Genomic DNA, 21,962 nt, shown 5'->3' on the forward strand with positions numbered 1-21,962 from the left:
CACAAAACCATAAGCACAGAGATGTTACATTAATCTTTCAATTGTATATTATATTCAAGAGTGAATATACAGCAAATAAATAACATTTAATGCCACACGTTATTCAAAACAGACAAGAAAAATAGTCCCAGGTCAGTCCATGTTTCACAATACGTACAACTGTATAATAGACAGAAAACCAGGACTAATGATAATTTGCACAAAAAAAAAAGTCAGCTTAATGACATTCAATAACTGAATAAATTGTGCAAAAACCACTGGAATCATTTTAAACAGCAGGGGGCAGTGTTTATCCTTCAACACTAACAGAAGGGTGTGTTTGACGCTGACCTATGGAGCTGGTTCAACGTATTTTACAACCCCTTGTTAATAACTTGCAGTTATAAAGTTAACTATTTTACCTAATTTGTGGTAAAAATGGGTAGTCAATCTGTAAACTGTAGGCAGGCAGTTAATGCTGAATTATTTTTATTTTTTACCCTCATCTTAGACCAATAACCAGAAATTCTCCCAATGGGTTGAATAACTGAACCTTTAAAAATGGTAATCAATACGGTTTGGGGAAAAAAAATGGTAGGCTCTACAATAGACACTATTAGATGTGTCTATTGTAGTGCCTATCGTTGTTCAGTAGGAAAACAGACGTATGGACCTGATAGAAAGAGGCCTATTAGAACAAGATCGACAACACTCCTTTCACGTTACCAGGCCAGTCATTTACATTGTAACCAGCTTCTGTAGGTTGCTTGGAACAGAACATCTTGGCACACTGTATGTTTGTGTTGATGGAAAAAAAGGGTCTCAGTAACTACAGTAGGTTAGGTTGTATAAATCCTAGGTCTTCAGATCATACAGGAATGTTAGACATGTCTGGACTATCACTGTTTTAAAATGGATTCCTTAGGGAAAAACAAAAAGTTTGCGGTGTTGGCGTGATGGTGGTTATGAATGGTAGTGTGTGATGCGTGAATGATGGTTGGTGTTACGAGGCAACTTGGGGTCAGAGCATGCATCAGAGTTAGAGAACATCCTATTAGTTAGCACCATGGAGTCACAGAATCGATACTAATCAAAATAGATCTACAAAATCACTCCATCTTATATCCTCAACAAAACAGATAGAAAAATGCATGAAAGCATCTTTTAAAATACAGATATTGGAATAAGGGAAATGTAGAGGAGTTAGCGGTGGGAGGCTTGAATGATCTAACATTGGACAGAAACTACAGTGCCTTGCGAAAGTATTCGGCCCCCTTGAACTTTGCGACCTTTTGCCACATTTCAGGCTTCAAACAAAGATATAAAACTGTATTTTTTTTGTGAAGAATCAACAACAAGTGGGACACAATCATGAAGTGGAACGACATTTATTGGATATTAAACTTTTTTAACAAATCAAAAACTGAAAAATTGGGCGTGCAAAATTATTCAGCCCCCTTAAGTTAATACTTTGTAGCGCCACCTTTTGCTGCGATTACAGCTGTAAGTCGCTTGGGGTATGTCTCTATCAGTTTTGCACATCGAGAGACTGACATTTTTTCCCATTCCTCCTTGCAAAACAGCTCGAGCTCAGTGAGGTTGGATGGAGAGCATTTGTGAACAGCAGTTTTCAGTTCATTCCACAGATTCTCGATTGGATTCAGGTCTGGACTTTGACTTGGCCATTCTAACACCTGGATATGTTTATCTTTGAACCATTCCATTGTAGATTTTGCTTTGTTTTGGATCATTGTCTTGTTGGAAGACAAATCTCCGTCCCAGTCTCAGGTCTTTTGCAGACTCCATCAGGTTTTCTTCCAGAATGGTCCTGTATTTGGCTCCATCCATCTTCCCTTCAATTTTAACCATCTTCCCTGTCCCTGCTGAAGAAAAGCAGGCCCAAACCATGATGCTGCCACCACCATGTTTGACAGTGGGGATGATGTGGTCAGGGTGATGAGCTGTGTTGCTTTTACGCCAAACATAACGTTTTGCATTGTTGCCAAAAAGTTCAATTTTGGTTTCATCTGACCAGAGCACCTTCTTCCACATGTTTGGTGTGTCTCCCAGGTGGCTTGTGGCAAACTTTAAACAACACTTTTTATGGATATCTTTAAGAAATGGCTTTCTTCTTGCCACTCTTCCATAAAGGCCAGATTTGTGCAATATACGACTGATTGTTGTCCTATGGACAGAGTCTCCCACCTCAGCTGTAGATCTCTGCAGTTCATCCAGAGTGATCATGGGCCTCTTGGCTGCATCTCTGATCAGTCTTCTCCTTGTATGAGCTGAAAGTTTAGAGGGACGGCCAGGTCTTGGTAGATTTGCAGTGGTCTGATACTCCTTCCATTTCAATATTATCGCTTGCACAGTGCTCCTTGGGATGTTTAAAGTTTGGGAAATCTTTTTGTATCCAAATCCGGCTTTAAACTTCTTCACAACAGTATCTCGGACCTGCCTGGTGTGTTCCTTGTTCTTCATGATGCTCTTCTGAGACTATCACAGTGCAGGTGCATTTATACGGAGACTTGATTTGACACACAGGTGGATTGTATTCATCATCATTAGTCATTTAGGTCAACATTGGATCATTCAGAGATCCTCACTGAACTTCTGGAGAGAGTTTGCTGCACTGAAAGTAAAGGGGCTGAATAATTTTGCACGCCCAATTTTTCAGTTTTTGATTTGTTAAAAAAGTTTGAAATATCCAATAAATGTTGTTCCACTTCATGATTGTGTCCCACTTGTTGTTGATTCTTCAAAAAAAATACAGTTTTATATCTTTATGTTTGAAGCCTGAAATGTGGCAAAAGGTCGCAAAGTTCAAGGGGGCTGAATACTTTCGCAAGGCACTGTAAATCGTATAGTGTGTGGCAGGCTTACAATGATGGCAACAACAAAAAAGCGACATTTGAGAGTGCGCTGACCCTGGTGCTAGAGGGGGTACGCAGCTGGAGGTTGAACGTTTGAAGGGGTACAGGACTATAAAAAGTTTGGGAACCACTGGACTAGACCAAACATTCCAGACTGGTCAGGGATCATTTTGTTGGTATGATGACATCATTGTAGTCAGACAGCCCTGGCAGTGGGATACTATGCAAATATTGTGCTATAATCTATTATTTGTACCTCAGAGCTCCAAAAGTGGCACACAGGGAGAGCTGTCCAGTGGTCTAAACCTATGGTCTAGGGAATGCTTCATTGGTCAGGTCAAAACCTCACTAGGATAACTTTGGGGCTGTATGTACTAGCAGTGGCATGTATGTTATTGGAATATAGAGAGAGAAGATGGGTGACAGAATATACGTTAAAGCACTGAGCCATGGTTAGAAGGCTTCCATCTCTCCTCTGCCTAACATAACTCCCCCGCTGTTGGGACAGATGTACCCAAGGATACCAGCAAAGAGGACAGAGGACAGCAGCGTGACAGATACAGTTTGTGTCAGAGAGTTAGTGTGTGTGACTGTACATGCATGCATGTAGTGCCGTGAAAACCCCTTTTTGATTTACAAAACGTTTGCCTATTTTTGATACAGAACATTATCAGATCTTCAAAACCTAATACGTGAGTATACTAATAAATTATTTAAAAAAAAAATTTAAATGGTTGTTTTTAAAAATTCCCTTACACTCAATAACTGGTTGTGCCACCTATAGCGTATGTGCGCAACCAAATGCTTTCTGTAGTTGTTGATCAGTCTCTCACATCGCTGTGGAGGAATTTTGACCCACTCTTGCATGCAGAACTGCTTTAACTCAGAGACATTTGGGAGTTCAAGCATGAATTGCTCATTTCAAGTCCTGTCACGTCGTCTCAAATTGGGATTAGGTGTGGACGTTGACTAGGCCATTCATTCCTAAAGTTTAGATGTCGCTTTTTAGACACTTTGTGCGTTTTGGATCATGGTCTTGCTGCTTGACCCAGCTGTTCTTCAGCTTACAGTGGCTGGCCTGACATAGAAATCATGGTTCCCTCTATTTAAAAAAAAGGCAAGTCGTCCAGGTCCTGAGGCAGCAAAGCATCCCTAAACCATCACATTACCACCGCCACGCTTCACCCATTGGCATGAGGTTCTACAGGAGAACGTCAGGTCATCCGTCTGTTAAAGCTACGCCAGAAGTTAATGGGTATATGTAGGAGGAATGGACATGGTAGGGTCAATGGAGGTTGGATAAGAGCCAGGAGCTTGGAATGTTACTAAGTGAGGGAAAAGGCAATCGCATGGTTGCGGTCACTGATAAGGGTGGCTAGCTGTGGATTAGAGAGGGAAAATGGGGGCCCGAGGTCAGGTCACATGAAGTGAGAAGGAACCGTTTATTACCCAGATCACTTACTTTCCCGCCCAACAACGATGTTTAGGGAAAAGGAGACTCCGTCCTAAAGCGGAGGATAGAAATACTTGTGCTGGAGGAAACACTACAGTCTTATGCAGCTGTATGACCCAGTGGGTGAATAAACTTGGTTTGAGCTTTACTAGTCATCTGTGAGCTTTACTCTATTGTAGAGCCTAACAGCTGGCGCTGCAAGCAGGGTCAACCACGATTTACAGTCTAAATAGAGAGTCCGAATCAGTGAAACAGGAGCCGGCACCAAAAACAAGGTAGGCACAGTTCCTATACCCGTTTTCACTCATTCTGACATCTTGTGGAGATGAGTCGTAGGCTGAACCAATTATAGGAGTCGGACCTAGAAAGCCTGAGCTTATTCAGTAGTCCCATTGTATCACGACCGATCGTAGATTTAGGATATTTGGTAAGTCACGGAAGGTAAGCCCGAGCAGGCTAGTACCTGCAGAGGGTAAGTCCTAGGAGGAAAGGGGGCAATTACTTTTCCCCCCAAACAGGGGCATTGGGTGTTGTATAACTTTGTTCACTCCGGTTCCCTTTATCTAATCTTAGGTTGAAGCTCTGCTAACATTCCGTATAAAAAAATAATAAACAAAAGTTGAGAAAATTAGAAAGGGGGCAAATACTTTCACAGCACTATATGTATATGCATGCATGTTACAGGTTGTGGATGTACGTGTGTGCATGTGTGTCTGAGTGATGTGTTGCTGGCCGGGGTGGATTGAGTCCGGTTGGCTCTTATGGAAGCACAGGCCTTTCGAAGGCGTTAAGTCACGCTCTCTTATTTGGTCTTCAACTTGGCCACCTTGACTGGCATCACCTCATTCAATTTGCCCTCTTTCGCCAGCGTCTCGTTGAGTTGACACAGCTGGCGCAGAAAGCCGTCGTTGGGGCCGATCGCTCTCTTGAGCCTCACTGTGGCGACCGCCACCCGGGCGTCCAGCTTGTGGCGCAGCATGAGGTAAGCGATGACAATGGTGGGCGAGCGGCTGTAGCCCTCTCGGCAGTGGACATACACCTTCCCTGATGGACAGAGACAGACACTTAGGGCTACGTCCCAATTATCTTTAAGCAACTCCTTTCCTTCATGAACACTGACGGTTGAGAGGACTGGATAGGGTTTCACTATACTGCTCACAACCATCAAATCCTGTCAGATCTGTGGTCTTAAAAGGAATACAAACAAAAAAAGGAGCGCATTTAAGGCATTAGGATTCTGACGAAGATGGCGACTGAAGTAAAAGGAAAGAGAGGGAAGACTGAGGTACAGTGTTGACAGGTGAGAGAACAGATGCTCCAAATATAACCTTGCCTGGCGAAGCATCTCAGCCAGCGAGATGCGAATCTAGGGCCTGACCCACACGTTCGTGTGTGTTGAGGATGATACGCATAGCCTACATATCCAGGTGCGCACACTGATCTGATGAGGCTATGGGAAGTGGTTAGGTGCAGGGAAGATGGTTGACATTGACTTGTCTGCCGCAGAGGTCAGGCCATAGATTTGCATCTAATATATATATATATAGTGCGGGGAAAAAGTATTTAGTCAGCCACCAATTGTGAAAGTTCTCCCACTTAAAAATATGAGAGAGGCCTGTAATTTATCATTATAGGTACACTTCAACTATGACAGACAAAATGAGAAGAAAAAAATCCAGAAAAATCACATTGTAGGATTTTTTATGAATTTGCAAATTATGGTGGAAAATAATTATTTGGTCACCTACAAACAAGCAAGATTTCTGGCTCGCACAGACCTGTAACTTCTTCTTTAAGAGGCTCCTCTGTCCTCCACTCGTTACCTGTATTAATGGCACCTGTTTGAACTTGTTATCAGTATAAAAAAGACACCTGTCCACAACCTCAAACAGTCACACTCCAAACTCCACTATGGCCAAGACCAAAGAGCTGTCAAAGGACACCAGAAACAAAATTGTTGACCTGCACCAGGCTGGGAAGCAGCTTGGTTTGAAGAAATCAACTGTGGGAGCAATTATTAGGAAATGGAAGACATACAAGACCACTGATAATCTTCCTTGATCTGGGGCTCCACGCAAGATCTCACCCTGTGGGGTCAAAATGATCACAAGAACGGTGAGCAAAAATCCCAGAACCACACGGGGGGACCTAGTGAATGACCTGCAGAGAGCTGGGACCAAAGTAACAAAGCCTACCATCAGTAACACACTACGCCACCAGGGACTCAAATCCTGCAGTGCCAGATGTGTCCCCCTGCTTAAGCCAGTACATGTCCAGGCCCGTGTGAAGTTTGCTAGAGAGCATTTGGATGATCCAGAAGAAGATTGGGAGAATGTCATATGGTCAGATGAAACCAAAATAGAACATTTTGGTAAAAACTCAACTCATCGTGTTTGGAGGACAAAGAATGCTGAGTTGCATCCAAAGAACACCATACCTACTGTGAAGCATGGGGGTGGAAACATCATGCTTTGGGGCTGTTTTTCTGCAAAGGGACCAGGACGACTGATCCGTGTAAAGGAAAGAATGAACCGGGCCATGTATCATGAGATTTTGAGTGAAAACCTCCATCAGCAAGGGCATTGAAGATGAAACGTGGCTGGGTCTTTCAGCATGACAATGATCCCAAACACACCGCCCGGGCAATGAAGGAGTGGCTTCATAAGAAGCATTTCAAGGTCCTGGAGTGGCCTAGCCAGTCTCCAGATCTCAACCCAATAGAAAATCTTTGGAGGGAGTTGAAAGTCCGTGTTGCCCAGCAACAGCCCCAAAACGTCACTGCTCTAGAGGAGATCTGCATGGAGGAATGGGCCAAAATACCAGCAACAGTGTGTGAAAACCTCGTGAAGACTTACAGAAAACGTTTGACCTCTGTTATATTCCCTTTGTTGGCAATGACAAAGTATTGAGAAGTATTTGGTCAATAACAAAAGTTTATTTTCCACCATAATTTGAAAATAAATTTAAAATCCTACAATGTGATTTTCTAGATTTTTTTCCCTCATTTTGTCTGTCATAGTTGTAGTGTACGTATGGTGAAAATTACAGGCCTCTCATCTTTTTAAGTGGGAGAACTTGCACAATTGGTGGCTGACTAAATACTTTTTTGCCCCACTGTGTGTGTGTGTGTGTGTGTATGTATATAAAAATAAAACACACGCTCAGTCAATAGAACATGCAACCTGGCTGGCAACACACACTCGTCCACTTGAGCAGCCCGGCTGACGAGTCACATGCTCCAACGCTGACATTTCCACAGCTCTGCACGGTGGTCACAAAATGTCACTGATCAAGCCTCGGTGGGTTACATCAGGACACTTTACCCATCAGGAAGGGGCTGGTGTTACGGCATCGTTTGTCTCGTTGGAAAGATGTGTCTACCACCTCTTTCTCTTCCACCTCCTCTACTGTCGTACACTGATTTACTGGGGTGTCGACGCAGCTGCCGCCTAATTGGCTGAGAATTAAGATGAGTTATAATTGTGCCGCTGTGTCAGCTTCCATTAAATCCACGCCACAAAACAGTGTTCAGGGCTTCAATGAAATGGGCCCCCAGGGTATGTCAACACACCAGTAACATTTGGGAGAGGAGAAAGGAGCCAGAGATGTGGTCAGCGATAGATGGCTGTTCTTGTTCTTTCCGTCTACAGATGGCTGTTATGAATTAGAGAGTTTTGGTTGAAGTGATGGGACTCCTTTGATCTCTTCTTGTTTGCTTCCATGATAGATTTCCATTTGTTTTGTGTTGGTGCTCCGATACAAATCTGACATTTCAAAGAGTACGTCTTAAAGTACTACCAAACGCAATCAATGTGCTGTTCAACGCAATGTGTTTCACTGTCCTGGTACTGTACATCAAATGGTCCTCTTTAAGAACCATCTTGTAAGCGTGTTTTACTTTTGGAACACAGAGGAAAGGAAAAATAACTTGTGGCAAAGTGGTGTCAGTTTACTCTCTATGGAAAAATGTGTGGGGTTTGGTACAACAGCAGAATGTTCCAATTTAACTGACCGAAACATCAGCTGATACAGCAATGTGGAATAGGACTAGCCTGAGAAACAGTTTACAGGAGTATCCATCTCCACTTTGTTAAGCCGGAGGACTGATGACGTACACAGATTAAACAAAACATTAGGAACACCTTCCTAATATTGATGTGCACTCCCCATTACCCTCGGAACAGACTCAATTTGTCTGGGCATGGACTCTACGAGGTGTCAAAGGCGTTCCACAGGGATGCTGGTCCATGTTGACTGCAATTACTTCCCAGAGTTGTCAAAATTGGCTGGATGTCTTTTGGGTGGTGGACCATTCTTGACACTCACGGGAAACTGTCGAGAATGAAAAACCCAGCACCGTGGCAGTTATAGACACAAACCGGCACGCCTCGCAACTACCATCATACCCCAGTCAAAAGCACTTAAAATATTTTTCTTGCCCATTCACCCTATGAATGGCACACAACACAATCCATGTCTCAATTGTCGAGGCTTAAACATCCTGTAACCTCCCCTTCATCTACACTGATTCAAGTGGATTTAACAAGTGACACTTTGTATACTCTGTGTCTATTCCATCATTAAACGTGTTAGATCCTGTGCCCTGAAGGACAGTTGCTGTTACTCCTCTTCTCATAACTTGGACTTGGAGAAACAAAGGTCTGTTTACAGTTTTTTACCAAGGGGAACAAACTATTGATAGCAGAGGATATTACAACCTCAAAAAGCACAAGAAAGAGGACTGACACCCATCATCTCAGATGAGGAATCCAATAAAATGGTCAAAAGCCACTCACGAACCCCTCAACCAACCAGTACCAGTTCTCCATGTTTGACAAGTAGTATGGAGCTGCTGCATGGAGTATTGCAGCTTCATCCTTTGTAATGCATTTCCTGTGAATCTGGTGATGTTTTTTCCTCTGTTCAGAGAAATTGGCCATTTGAAGTCACATGCATTATTTACCATAACATTTGTGAGAAAGTACCAAGCTTTGCCCACTAGATGCCACTTACGGAGTACCACTATCCAGTTTTTCAAAGCATAGTGGTTGCATCATGTTATGGGTATGCTTGTAATCATTAAGGACTGGGGAAATTTTCCACACAAAATCCTTGAGGAAAACCTGCCTTAATCTCCCAGCGTCTGGTGAAAAGCAGACTAATTCACCTTTTAGCAGGACAATAACAGAACACACAAGGCCAAATCTACATTGAAGTTGATTACCAAAAAGACAGTGAATGTTCCCGAGTAGCTGAGTTACAGTTTTGACTTAAAAAAAAAATTTAAATCTTGAAAATCTATGGCAATACTTGAAAAATGTTTGTCTAACAATGATCAACAACAAACTTGGAATTTTGAAAATATTGTGTAATCCAGGTTTGCAAAGCTCTTAGACTTACCCAGAAAGACTCACAGCTGCAATCGCTGCAAAAGATTATTATTAGGGATGCACGGTATAATCGGAAGATATTAGCTAACAATGCCAACATCGGTATCGGCCAAACGTCTAGTTTAACGCCGATGTTAAAAACCGATGTCAGGCCTCCCAGGTGGCGCAGTGGTTAAGGGCGCTGTACTGCAGCGCCAGCTGTGCCATCAGAGACTCTGGGTTCGCGCCCAGGCTCTGTCGTAACCGGCCGCGACCGGGAGGTCCGTGGGGCGACGCACAATTGGCCTAGCGTCGTCCGGGTTAGGGAGGGCTTGGCCGGTAGGGATGTCCTTGTCTCATCACGCACCAGCGACTCCTGTGGTGGGCCGGGCGCAGTGCGCGCTAACCAAGGTTGCCAGGTGCACGGTGTTTCCCCCGACACATTGGTGCGGCTGGCTTCCGGGTTGGATGCGCGCTGTGTTAAGAAGCAGTGCGGCTTGGTTGGGTTGTGTATCGGAGGACGCATGCCTTTCAACCGTCGTCTCTCCCGAGCCCGTACGGGAGTTGTAGCGATGAGACAAAATAGTAGCTACTAAAAACAATTGGATACCACGAAATTGGGGAGAAAAAGGGGGTAATATATATATTTTTTAAACGATGTCAAAGCTACCTATATAACGTAGGTACACGACGTAATGACGCCACGTAAAATGTTACGCTACACGTGTAACACAGCATTCCTAACCTAGCCCACAATGTCTGCTGTGTGGATCGAGCAGTCAACAAGTCAAGCAGTCATTTGAAAGAGTAAGAACATTTCAGCGAGACAACTCAAAGGTGAAATCCATTAAAGCCAAGATAGAACTCATCGCCCTTGACAATCATCCGCTTGTCATGGGTGATGTTGGCTTTCGCCGACTGGTCGGGCACCGGTGCGCTATTTTTCAGATGTAGCCCTACCGGAGTTACACAGTAATAGCGCCACTGCGATCAGCTTCACAACATACATACTATGGAACGCCGTTTGGGTCTTTGCGTGTCATAAAAGATACAGTAGCACTGTACAAAAAAAGTCAGCAAACAGAGATGCAGTTTATTAGACCACTGCGTCCGTATGGGTGTTAACTATTTAACTGTACTAGAATGCTTAGAAGGTCGCAAAAATTGTAAATATCAGTTATCGGTATTGGGTTTTTTTTGGCAAGGAAAATATCGGTATCAGCCAAAAATGTCATATCGGTGCATCACTAGTTATTATACAGTATTGAACACTTATGTAAATTAGATCTGTATTTAACTTTCAATACATTTGCAAAAAAACATAAAACATGTTCCCAATTTGTCATTATGGGGTACTGTGTGTAGACAGGTGAGATGTATTTAATACAGCCTGAATTCAGCCTGTAACAACAAAATGTGGCATAAGTCAAGGGGTATGAATACTTTGAAGGCACTGTATAAGAGGCAGTTGCCACTATTTTATCGTATAGAAATCAGGTATTTGCTTATAAACTACATGGTGAAATGGTTTAAATAGACAATAATCACCTATGAATAAGGTAAAAGAGAACCCAGAGTGGGCAGACTCACCTTTGCCATTGTTGTGTGCCAGAGCCTTCTCAATAAAGTCTGCCCCCTCCTCAAAAAAGTTACTGAGGTTGAACTGCGGCTTGTCATTGGCCTGGATGCCATGGTAGGTGATGCCCGAGCCAGCGTAAAAATCTGCATTGGTGTTGACGTGCATAAAGGAGTTGCCTTCCGCCGCATTCAGGATGTGGGTCACGCCCAGCTTCTGCAGACGCATCAGATTCTGGCCCACGAACCTGTGCGATAGAAATAGATAATTCTATGGTTTATGAGGTAGACGTCAGACATTGATTAAGCACGGGGCAGAACTGAGTGCATTGCTTTGGAACACTTCAATAAAGTTATATTGAAGACTTCCATAAATCACTCTTATCAGCTTTGTTGAGTTGCTACTCAAGGGGTAGATACAGCAAATAAGCAAATGCTAGACCTACTTTACAGTGGCTGTCAAAGTAAAAACACACCGTACATGGTTCAACAATACCAGGTTCTAGCAGTTCTGACAAAGTTGTCCCAGACATGCTATTCAAGCAATTGTCATAACACCGTCTCAAAGCCACTCCTGCTGGTCACCCTAAATGTTCTGAGTAGCCAATGCACTCTCAGAGCATCATTGTGAAAATGTGATGTGTTGGATGCACTTCCTGCTTGTCGATTATCACACCAAACCTAGGCTACTCCATCTTGCCCAGTCTTAAACCTACACTGTATATACACAAAAGTATGTGGACAGCCCTTCAAATTAGAGGTGACGGCCATTTCAGCCACACCCGTAATCAAGCACACAGCCATGCAATTTCCATAGACAAATATTGGCAGTAAAATGGCCTTACTGAAGAGCTCTGTGACTTTCAACGTGGCACCGTCATAGGATGCCACCTTGCCAACAAGTCAGTATGTCAAATTTCTGCGCTAACAGAGTTGCCCCGGTGAACTATTAGTGCTGTTATTGTGAAGTGGAAATGTCAGCTTGTTGAGAAAGAAATAGCCCAAACAGACTCTGGGGCGATAGAGCCCAACAGGTAATTTCATACGAATAGGCTACATACATATATTTTTTTTATAGCAATGAATCCTTTTCTTCTGCCTGACAATTGGCCGGTTGGAAAATCTATTTAATTCGCTTTTCAACAACAGAAATTATGGCCAAAAGCACGCTATTACCGACTAATGGAAACACTGGTCTGCATGGCACTGGGCTCTGAACACTCCCGTCCCCTGGGGGACCACTAACATAGACAGTGGATATGTCTGCCTAAAAGTGGCTCCACCAAACTTTACTATGGGGGATAGTAAATAGAGCATAAGGTTTGAATTCTATTGCCAAAATTAGATGGCCTAATTAGCCTACACAGAAATACTATCATTCAAAATAGGCTGCTAAAGCATGATTTGGCCAGAAGTTGATTAGCTTCTCTAGCCTTTAGAAATATATTTTTTTATTGTATTGCCTACATTCGGAAAGGCAGAGCACGCTGCAAATACAAAATAGATACTTGCTGAGTTGCAACTGTCAGCGAAAAGTAGAGGCCTAGCCAGGAATATCACAATATTATTATTATATATTTTTTTTAAATAGCAGGAAACATTGTTTGGAAATTGTTTGTCATGTAGACTGAAGGGGAGTATCTTTGCTATAAGGCCATGGTATCTTTTGTCGGTGTGCGCAACAAATCACCTACGATGGGGGGGGGGGGGGGGGGGGGGGGGGGGCTCGTTGATAAGCTCCATTACTGCAGGTATTTAAAAAAAAGTTATTGTTTTGAAGAAATTTAAAAATAAAAAAAATATCACATTTACTGAAGTATTCAGATCCTTTACTCACTACTTTGTTGAAGCACCATTGACAATGATTACAGCCTCAAGTCTTATTGGTTATGATGCTACGAGCTAGGCACACCTGTATTTGGGGAATTTCTCCCATTATTCTCTGCAGATCCTGTCAAGCACTGTCAGGCTGAATGGGGAGCATAGTTGCACAGCTATTTCAGGTTTCTCCAGAGATGTTCGATCGGGTTCAAGTCCAGGCTCTTGTCCCGAAGCCACTCCTGCGTCATCCTGTTAGAAGGTGAATCTTTGCCCCAGTCTGAGGTCCTGAGAGCTCTGGAGCAGGTTTTCAAAAGCATGATGCTGCCACCACCATGCATCACCATAGGGATGGTGTCAGGTTTCCTCCAGACATGACACTTGCCTTTCAGGCCAAAGAGTTCAATCTTGGTCATCAGACCAGAGAATCTAGTTTCTCATGGTCTGAAAATCATTCAGGTGCCTGTTGGCAAACTCCAAGCGGGCCATCATGTGCTCTTTAGTGAAGAGTGGCTTCCATCTGGTCACTACCATAAAAGGTCTGATTGGTAGAGTGCTGCAGATGTGGTTGTACTTCTGGAAGGTTCTCCCATCTCCACAGAGGAACTCTGGAGCTCTGTCAGAGTGACCATCGGGTTATTGGTCACCTCACTAACCAAGGCCCTTCTCCCCAGATTGCTCAGTTTGGCCAGGCGGCCAGCTCTAGAAGGAGTCTTGGTGGTTCCAAACTTTTTCCACTTAAGAATGTTGGAGGCCAATGTGTTCTTGGGGACCTTCAGCGCTGCAGACATTTTTCGGTACCCTTCCCCAGATCTGTGCCTCGACTAATCCTGTCTCGGAGCGCTTTCATTGAATGCAGGTCCCGTTTACTGTATTTAATATGATCTGGGGGCTTTATCCCATCCCAGAGTGCTCTGCAGTTGGATGAGCATATCATCAGGCTCCAGGCAGAGGTGTGTAGAGGCTGAGTGACCCTGGATGGTTCCCCTGGGACAGAGGGTGAACATGCCTGCACTGCCTCCCACTGCAGGGCTAACTAATAAAGAGCCAGTCTGCCACCATCTTAGTTTATGACTAGGGGATGAGGTTGCCCATCTGTCTGGCCTGTTTGCAGGCCAAGGCTACTCTGAGGTGATGGAGCGATGGCTTGAGTACATGAGGCTCAGCCGCTCAGATCTGCTCACATAACCCGATATAGCTACCCTTCGCGCTCCTCCCTTTCTCTCCTGCGTCTACCCTTCTCCATCTCACGGCCATCTACTTTGCTCTCTCACTATTCCCTCAGAGGCTCAGTCTATTCTCGCGAATCCAGTAACATTTCTCTTGTAACGACAAAGCCTATGTGTAAAGGGTTGAGGATGAATGTGTAACTTTGAGCATGTGTACAGTACATGTTTCAGAGGATGTGCCTGTAAGCACCGAAGTGTACAAATAAAGCATCTACGCGTCTGAATGTGTCGTACACCAGTGCCTACCCAAGTGTATGCATACCCACTTATGTCTGTATGTGTGCGCGCATATAGGTGCATGCACAGGCTGAACTCAGTGCATGGCTAATGCCTTCACGCCCTCCATTTACCTGCCCTGTCCTCCACTCAGACTTCCTCTGTGCAGCTCCAGACCATGCATTATTAAAACAAGCCCTTACAAAGTGTGCCGTCAACCAGGGGCTGCCCAGCACTTTTATATTAAAGACTGAGCGGGTGTCGATAAAAGCATTTTAGTCCACCTTCCATTGACTTTTGGCTCCATGGATGGTGTCATTTGAGAGCGACTCGCGCCTCAAGTTTGTGTAATGAGCTTGTCTTGAATCCAGTCACTGAGATGCGCAGTGAACGTATCATTCAGGGAGTGTTCCACCATGATAGCAGCCAGGACAAACATACAGTAAGTTTAGACATGTCTGACGCATACTGCCCTAATTTCTGTAAGAATAATTATATTAATCTCCCCTACAGTTATTAAAAGAAACAGATCATTACTATTCATCAGGGAAGTAGTAGCACTTCCTAAAGCCTAGCTGAAGATAGTAGAGCGGGAGGTTTGAAACTATTGTATTACAAAAGGTACAGGTGGGGGACCAAAAAACAGGATCACCTGGATGAAAGAAAGACAACAAGATGACAATTCCCCCACCCAAAAAGTGCATGAGTAGTCTCCCAATAGTCATCTTCGTGTCCCTCATTTCTTTACATTTTTTTTAGGTCCACCACTTCTAGGTCTTCTGTCCCAGATATCCCTCAACCTCGATCTTATTCTTCTCTCTGCATCAACAACTACCTGTCCACTCCAAACGTCTTGGAAAGAGTACAGAGGTTTCTAATCTTGGTAAAGGCACCATGGCTAGATGCATAATATGCTTAACTGTAGTTGTGTGTTTTAAATCAACTTAAAAATCTAAAACAAAACGATTTATGCTGATGATTATTGGGGATAAACACACTATTCCCATGTGTTTCAATACGAACCGGGCATGATAGGAGTATACTGGGCTTAACTGGAAGCGATTTATGGTGAAAAAAAACACACAATAGCAAAGTTTACTCTTAAATATTTGGAAACCAATGGTTTGGGGTATAAATATAAACAATAGACAAAAATATTATGCAACATTAGTATTGATCAATATTACATTGTGCATAGAGGGAGTGCTTTGTGCTACTGTACCCTTTAAGGCCACCTGAGATGGTGCATTCGGAAAGTACTCAGACCCCTCGACTTTCCACGTTTCGTAACATTACAGCCTCTTTCTAAAAGGATTAAATCGTTTATTTTCCTTATCTACACACAATCCCATAATGACAATGCAAAAACAAGTTTAGGAATTTGGCAGCGATTACAACCTTGACAAACATGGATTTGGGCAGTTTCGCCAACACTCCACCAAAGGGATGGACTATTAGACCATGAGAAACAAGATTCTCTGGTCCGATTAATATTTTATGTTTTTGAATAATAAGTTCTAGATTTGCTTTATGAGTAGTGCGTGACCCTAGGGGGGGGCAACACATACATTCTAAGTAATTTCAAATTAAATTTCATAGGCCTAATGCACAGTTCTGACGCCATCTGCCTGGTGGCCAACCTGCTGCTCCCCTCTCTAGTTCGTTATAAAAGATGTGAGTGTTTGTGTTCTCAGAAGTACACCAACTAATGAGTCTCCTCCATTCCAAAAATACTGAATCTTAGAGTTGATTACTAACGGAAGATATATTTTACACTAAATATTTTATACTACATTTATACTAAATATATTGGTAAGTCACGGTATTTAACACACTAAAGTGCTTTGTGTGCAGGCAGGCTGCGCAGAGGCAGATCCGAGCCATTTTGATTGACAGTTCTGGTTGCCTAGTTGACATTAGTCTCGCTTCAGAAGCGTCATTCCTTGACAGCCAAGTAAAATGCCTATTCCAATGGCGCATTTAAAAAGACGTAGTGCAGGCTATCCTTCCAGACAAACATGCCGTATCCAAGGAGCTTTCAAGGATGACTGTGGTAGATGACTTCATTGCCCGGCCCTAGAGGTCGTTTTAAAAACGACACCACTAGTGCGTGTCCATTGTTTTGATTGAACAGCAGCCAGCTACTCATCAGCTTGAGCTATGGTAGCAACAGCTCTAGCTGACCTACAGTATATCACAGACCATGTGAAGCCACTAGTCTCCGGAGTGGACAGTGGTGTGAGTGGATCTTAAATCGATAAGCAGTCCATACATCTTAATTGTACCTACGCCTTAACTCTGCACTGGAGGATGACGCTTCACAATATGCAAGGTCATATTAAACGTTATTTTAATTGTGTAAACCAATAATAAAACTGAGTGAAATATTCCATCTAATTTCCTGTAAGAACAAATGAGATGCACATATATACTGTGCCGTCTCAAATATCTAATGGGTCTACATTACACATTTTAAAAACAAGGCAAAAACAGCCTTTTGCACAGACACCTCACCCCCTTAACCCAGGGGTGTCAAAATCAGTGTCGGCAGGTTTTTCCCTTTCAATTAAGCCCTAGCCAACCAGGTGTCGGGAGTTAATTACTAATTAGCGACCAGAATCAAAAAAAAAGGGAGGATCGAAAACCAGACACTTGGCCATCCCTGGAACGAGTTTGACACGTGCCCTAGAGCATGTCTTCTTCCTCTAAGTTTATACAATAGTCAGGACGTCTCGTCAACGTGTTAGCTGGCTCTTGGCCCTGGAGATTGGCATATTCAAAATGATTTTGTTGTAACAGAGGGAATGTGCTTGCTTTCTGTCCTACTCACCCTCTTGCTGCTCTCTAGGCAATGACTGGAGCCAAGTGATGATATCATTATACAGGTTGTGGCCAAAAGTTGAGAATGACACAAGTATTCCTTTTCAAAGTCTACTGCCTCAGTTTGTATGATGGCAATTTGCATATACTCCAGAATGTTATGAAGAGTGTTCAGATGAATTGCAATTAATTGCAAATTCCCTCTTTGCCATACAAATGAACTGAAACTCCAAAAAACATTTCCACTGCATTTCAGCCCTGCCACAAAAGGACCAGCTGACATGTCAGTGATTCTCTCGTTAACACAGGTGTGAGTGTTGACGAAGACAAGGCTGGAGATCACTCTGTCATGCTGATTGAGTTTGAATAACAGACTGGAAGCTTCAAAAGGAGGGTGGTGCTTGAAATCATTGTTCTTCCTCTGTCAACCATGCTTACCTGCAAGGAAACACATGGCATCATCATTGCTTTGTACATAAAGGGCTTCACAGGCAAGGATATTGCTGCCAGTAAGATTGCACCTAAATCAACCATTTATCGGATCATCAAGAATTTCAAGGAGAGCGGTTCAATTGTTGTGAAGGCTTCAGGGCACCCAAGAAAGTCCAGCAAGCGCCAGGACCGTCTCCTAAAGTTGATTCAGCTGCGGGATCGGGGCACCACCAGTACAGAGCTTGCTCAGGAATGGAAGCAGGCAGGTGTGAGTGCATCTGCACGCACAGTGAGGCGAAGACTTTTGGACGATGGCCTGGTGGCAGCAAAGACACTTCTTTCCAGGAAAAACATCAGGGACAGACTGATATTCTGTAAAAGGTACAGGGATTGGACTGCTGAGGACTGGGGTAAAGTCATTTCCTCTGATGAATCCCCTTTCCGATTGTTTGGGGCATCTGGAAAAAAGCTTGTCCGGAGAAGACAAGGTGAGCGCTACCATCAGTCCTGTGTCATGCCAACAGTAAAGCATCCTGAGCCATTCATGTGTGGGGCTGCTTCTCAGCCAAGGGAGTGGGCTCACTCACAATTTTGCCTAAGAACACATCCTCAGAGAGCAACTTCCCCCAACCATCCAGGAACAGTTTGGTGATGAACAATGCCTTTTCCAGCATGATGGAGCACCTTGCCATAAGGCAAAAGTGATAACTAAGTGGCTCAGGGAACAAAACATCAATATTTTGGGTACATGGCCAGGAAACTCCCCAGATCTTAATCCCATTGAGAACTTGTGGTCAATCATCGAGAGGCAGGTGGACAAACAAAAACCCACAAATTCTGACAAACTCCAAGCATCGATTATGCAAGAATGGGCTGCCATCAGTCAGGATCTGGCCCAGAAGTTAATTGACAGCATGCCAGGGCGGATTGCAGAGGTCTTGAAAAAGGGTCAACACTGCAAATAGAGACTCTTTGCATCAACTTCATGTAATTGTCAATAAAAGCCTTTGACACTTATGAAATGCTTGTAATTATACTTCAGTGTTACTATGGAATACTGAAGTATAATTACATCTGTCAAAAATATCTAAAGACACTGAAGCAGCAAACTTTGTGAAAATTAATATTTGTGTCATTCTCAATTTTTGGCCACAACTGTGCAATAGAGACTTCCTTCTACAGCATGGGCTTCCTGTACATGGCCCTTTATATATATGGGTAAAGGGAAAGTAAAGTTATACAATCTACTAGATTGACGTATTCTATATAATAACATATACATTTTTTGTTAATGCACATGTACTCAATGTGGATTTTTTTCACCCAATACATGCATACCTTATATGCATTGAGAATTGTAATGTGTGTGTGTGTGTATATATATATATATATATAAAAATGTACACCTTACTCTGTGTCTAGACTAGGTATATGCTGTGTTTGTGAGCTGGACTTTGCATTTACATTGGGACCCCCACACCTCCTGCATACACAATCAGCATAAAGAACTGACCTAAGTGGAATGGCAGGCTATAAATTGTAGGGAGTCGGCACATACATCGCCTTTAGTACCCAGTCAACCAACCACAATGGATTTAAAGCCCGCGGAATACCATGACAGACTGGTCTAACCCTCCATCCCCCTTTGTGTGTGTGTGTGTGTGTGTGTGTGTGTGTGTGTGTGTGTGTGTGTGTGTGTGTGTGTGTGTGTGTGTGTGTGTGTGTGTGTGTGTGTGTGTGTAAAAGGTAAGTGAGACAAAGGGAGGTGAGTAAGGGGGTGATGCCAATGAAAAAGTGTCTCAATATCGTCAAACAATATGGAATTGTTTCATTTAATAAAAATAGGGCTTCGTATCGCCCTTGAAATACAAACACGAACGTTCAAGAGTGTGCATGAGTCTGTAGAAAATTCACAATTTCCTTCAGAGCAAGAGAGCAACCTCCTCCCTAGATCCTGACTCAGTTCCATTACATATAAGAGTCATCGGACGAAGGCGTCTTCTGTAGGGGGAAGTAATTGTTAAGAGCCGCGATGCTCGGTCTGAACTTTAAACACATATCGCTTGAGGTACGGTTTTGAAAGCATAAGGACTTTTTCATACCTGCAAGAAATTATTTTCAAAAAACAAAAAGGTTCAATTGATACACCTTTATAGGGTTAGGGTTCCCACACGGCCATGTTACAGCATTTAAGGAAATCAGAGAGAAGACAGCTAATAAGCACAAGTAGTTCACTCTATCTGCTTCTCTGAAATGGAAGACATTTTCACTGGTCAAATTATCAGTGATGTGATTAAAGTACTGGGATTTGTGTTTCTAGAACCGTACCGCATCCGAGTCACATTTGGATGGAGTATTTGGCTGTTTGGCTTTGAGCCAATTCACCCTTAAAAGCTGCAATAAGTAACTTTTTGGGCAACTGACCAAATTCACATAGAATGGTGTGTTATTGATCTGTCACTCATTGAAAGCAAGTCTAAGAAGCAGATCTGTTCTGTGCACCATTTCTATGCTTCCCATTCTTACCTTTTGTTTACTTTAGGTTTTGTACACCAGATTCACACAGCTGTAAATACAATACTTTGGGTTATGGAAAATATATTACACTGAGGTTTAGATGGTACAATGATTCTCTAGACAATTGTTGCTTGTTCTGTCACAAACTGAAATTAGGCTAACTTAGAATTTTTGCAACCAGGAAATGGCAGTGATTTCTGCATATTGCATCTTTAAAAACAACATGTAAGATTCTTGGTCTAAGGAGTAACTTTAGACTCCTTTAACCCAATATTGGGCTACCTCCTCCCATGCTCGTGGCAAATATTATGAAGAGATTGCATTCGCCTATGGCATAAAATACATTACTTGACAAGGTTAGTTCAATCCAATTGAATCCGGAGACACCTTGTCTTGACGATGTGTTTGGAATGGTTTGATTTGGAAAATATTCGTTTACAATTAGGGTTTTAATTGTTGGTGATGTAATTGTATACTAGGGCTTTCCAACCCAGTTCCTGGATAGTTACTGTTCTGTAGGTTCACTCCAAACCTAATATTGCGCACCTAATTCTAATAATTAGCTCGTTAACAATAATTTAAATTACAACCTCGGGTTGGTGCCCAAACCTACACCAAGTGGAGCTCACCAGGAACAGGGTTGGAGAGTCCTGTTCTATACATGTTACACATTAGAAATTGTTCGGCACAACTAACGAACACATTCCTCAGAATTCGCTAAAATAAAAATAACTTACGCGTTACCAACGTATATTCTAGGGAAGACCTCGTTGAAATGCTGTGTTGGTAAACTGTAAAATCCGCTGCTGTTTGACAAAAGCTCGTTCAGTTGTTGCACGGTAACCGCGTCCCCTGGCACCGAGACTTCAGCTGGTGGTGGTTGCTGCTTTGCCGGGCTCGATTTTTTCATGGTTCCAGGCTCTCTCTCCGAACTGGCGAACATACACGTGTCAGACTCTTGAGTCGTGTCAATTTATGATTTTGCAGAATTTTATTCTCCGTTAAGTCATGTTGTGTAACCTACACGGTGTCTGAAACGTACGCTCTCTTCGTTCGCAGACACACCCCTACTCGCCCACAGCGGGTCAGACACTCGGGATAGGAATTGGTTGACAACACAAGAGTGGCTACCGGAAAATAAGGCAGAGAGGGCACCATTAAAGGGAAAGTAAACCCATTTTTACATGTTGCCTTATTTTTCTTCTTTCTGTGCTAGTTGATTCTCCGCCAAATATATATTTTTTATATATTTAGTATTTTTATATATTTAATTACAGAGAAAATTGGTATGTCACATTTTGGCGAGTCATCACTTGCCATTGAATGGAATATGCAAATATGTCTAAAGCATCTTAAAACCCTTTTTTCTTTCTTTTTTCTTAAAGAAAATGTCAACACTCCATACCAACTCATATTACATCATAGCTTGTACTAATCAAAGAGTGGAAGACATGTCTCTAAAATGTAGGCGCTTTGGTCTCCTCACTATGACGATCGTGACAGAAGGTCCCTCAAAATTCTTTGTGTGTTCGATATCATGGCTTCCAGACTGTTCTGGATCTGGCTGTAGTTGTGGCTTTTGGCCACTTTATGCATATTGGAGTTGCAATGTTATCATTCCATCAAATGCCGTCATCTCTCTCTTCCTCTCTTTCTCGCAAGCATGTGTGCATTGAGCGCA

At 42.9% G+C, this 21,962-nt stretch overlaps 1 protein-coding gene across 1 annotated transcript in view; it reads right to left on the reverse strand.

Annotated features, from left to right (window-relative positions):
* The window catches only part of LOC109870583 (sclerostin domain-containing protein 1), a 44,061-nt gene extending 22,691 nt beyond the window's left edge, over positions 1–21,370 (reverse strand). The window contains exons 1-2 of the mRNA XM_031805104.1: positions 21,019–21,370; positions 11,265–11,497 (exon numbers count right to left, since the gene is read on the reverse strand). Coding sequence (XP_031660964.1) covers positions 11,265–11,497; positions 21,019–21,224 — 439 coding nt within the window. The 5' untranslated portion in view covers positions 21,225–21,370. The remainder of the gene's footprint in view (positions 1–11,264; positions 11,498–21,018) is intronic.
* Between the last annotated feature and the right edge of the window lie 592 nt (positions 21,371–21,962).

The sequence above is a fragment of the Oncorhynchus kisutch genome, linkage group LG25, assembly GCF_002021735.2.
Source record: "Oncorhynchus kisutch isolate 150728-3 linkage group LG25, Okis_V2, whole genome shotgun sequence".
Taxonomy (NCBI): domain Eukaryota; kingdom Metazoa; phylum Chordata; class Actinopteri; order Salmoniformes; family Salmonidae; genus Oncorhynchus; species Oncorhynchus kisutch.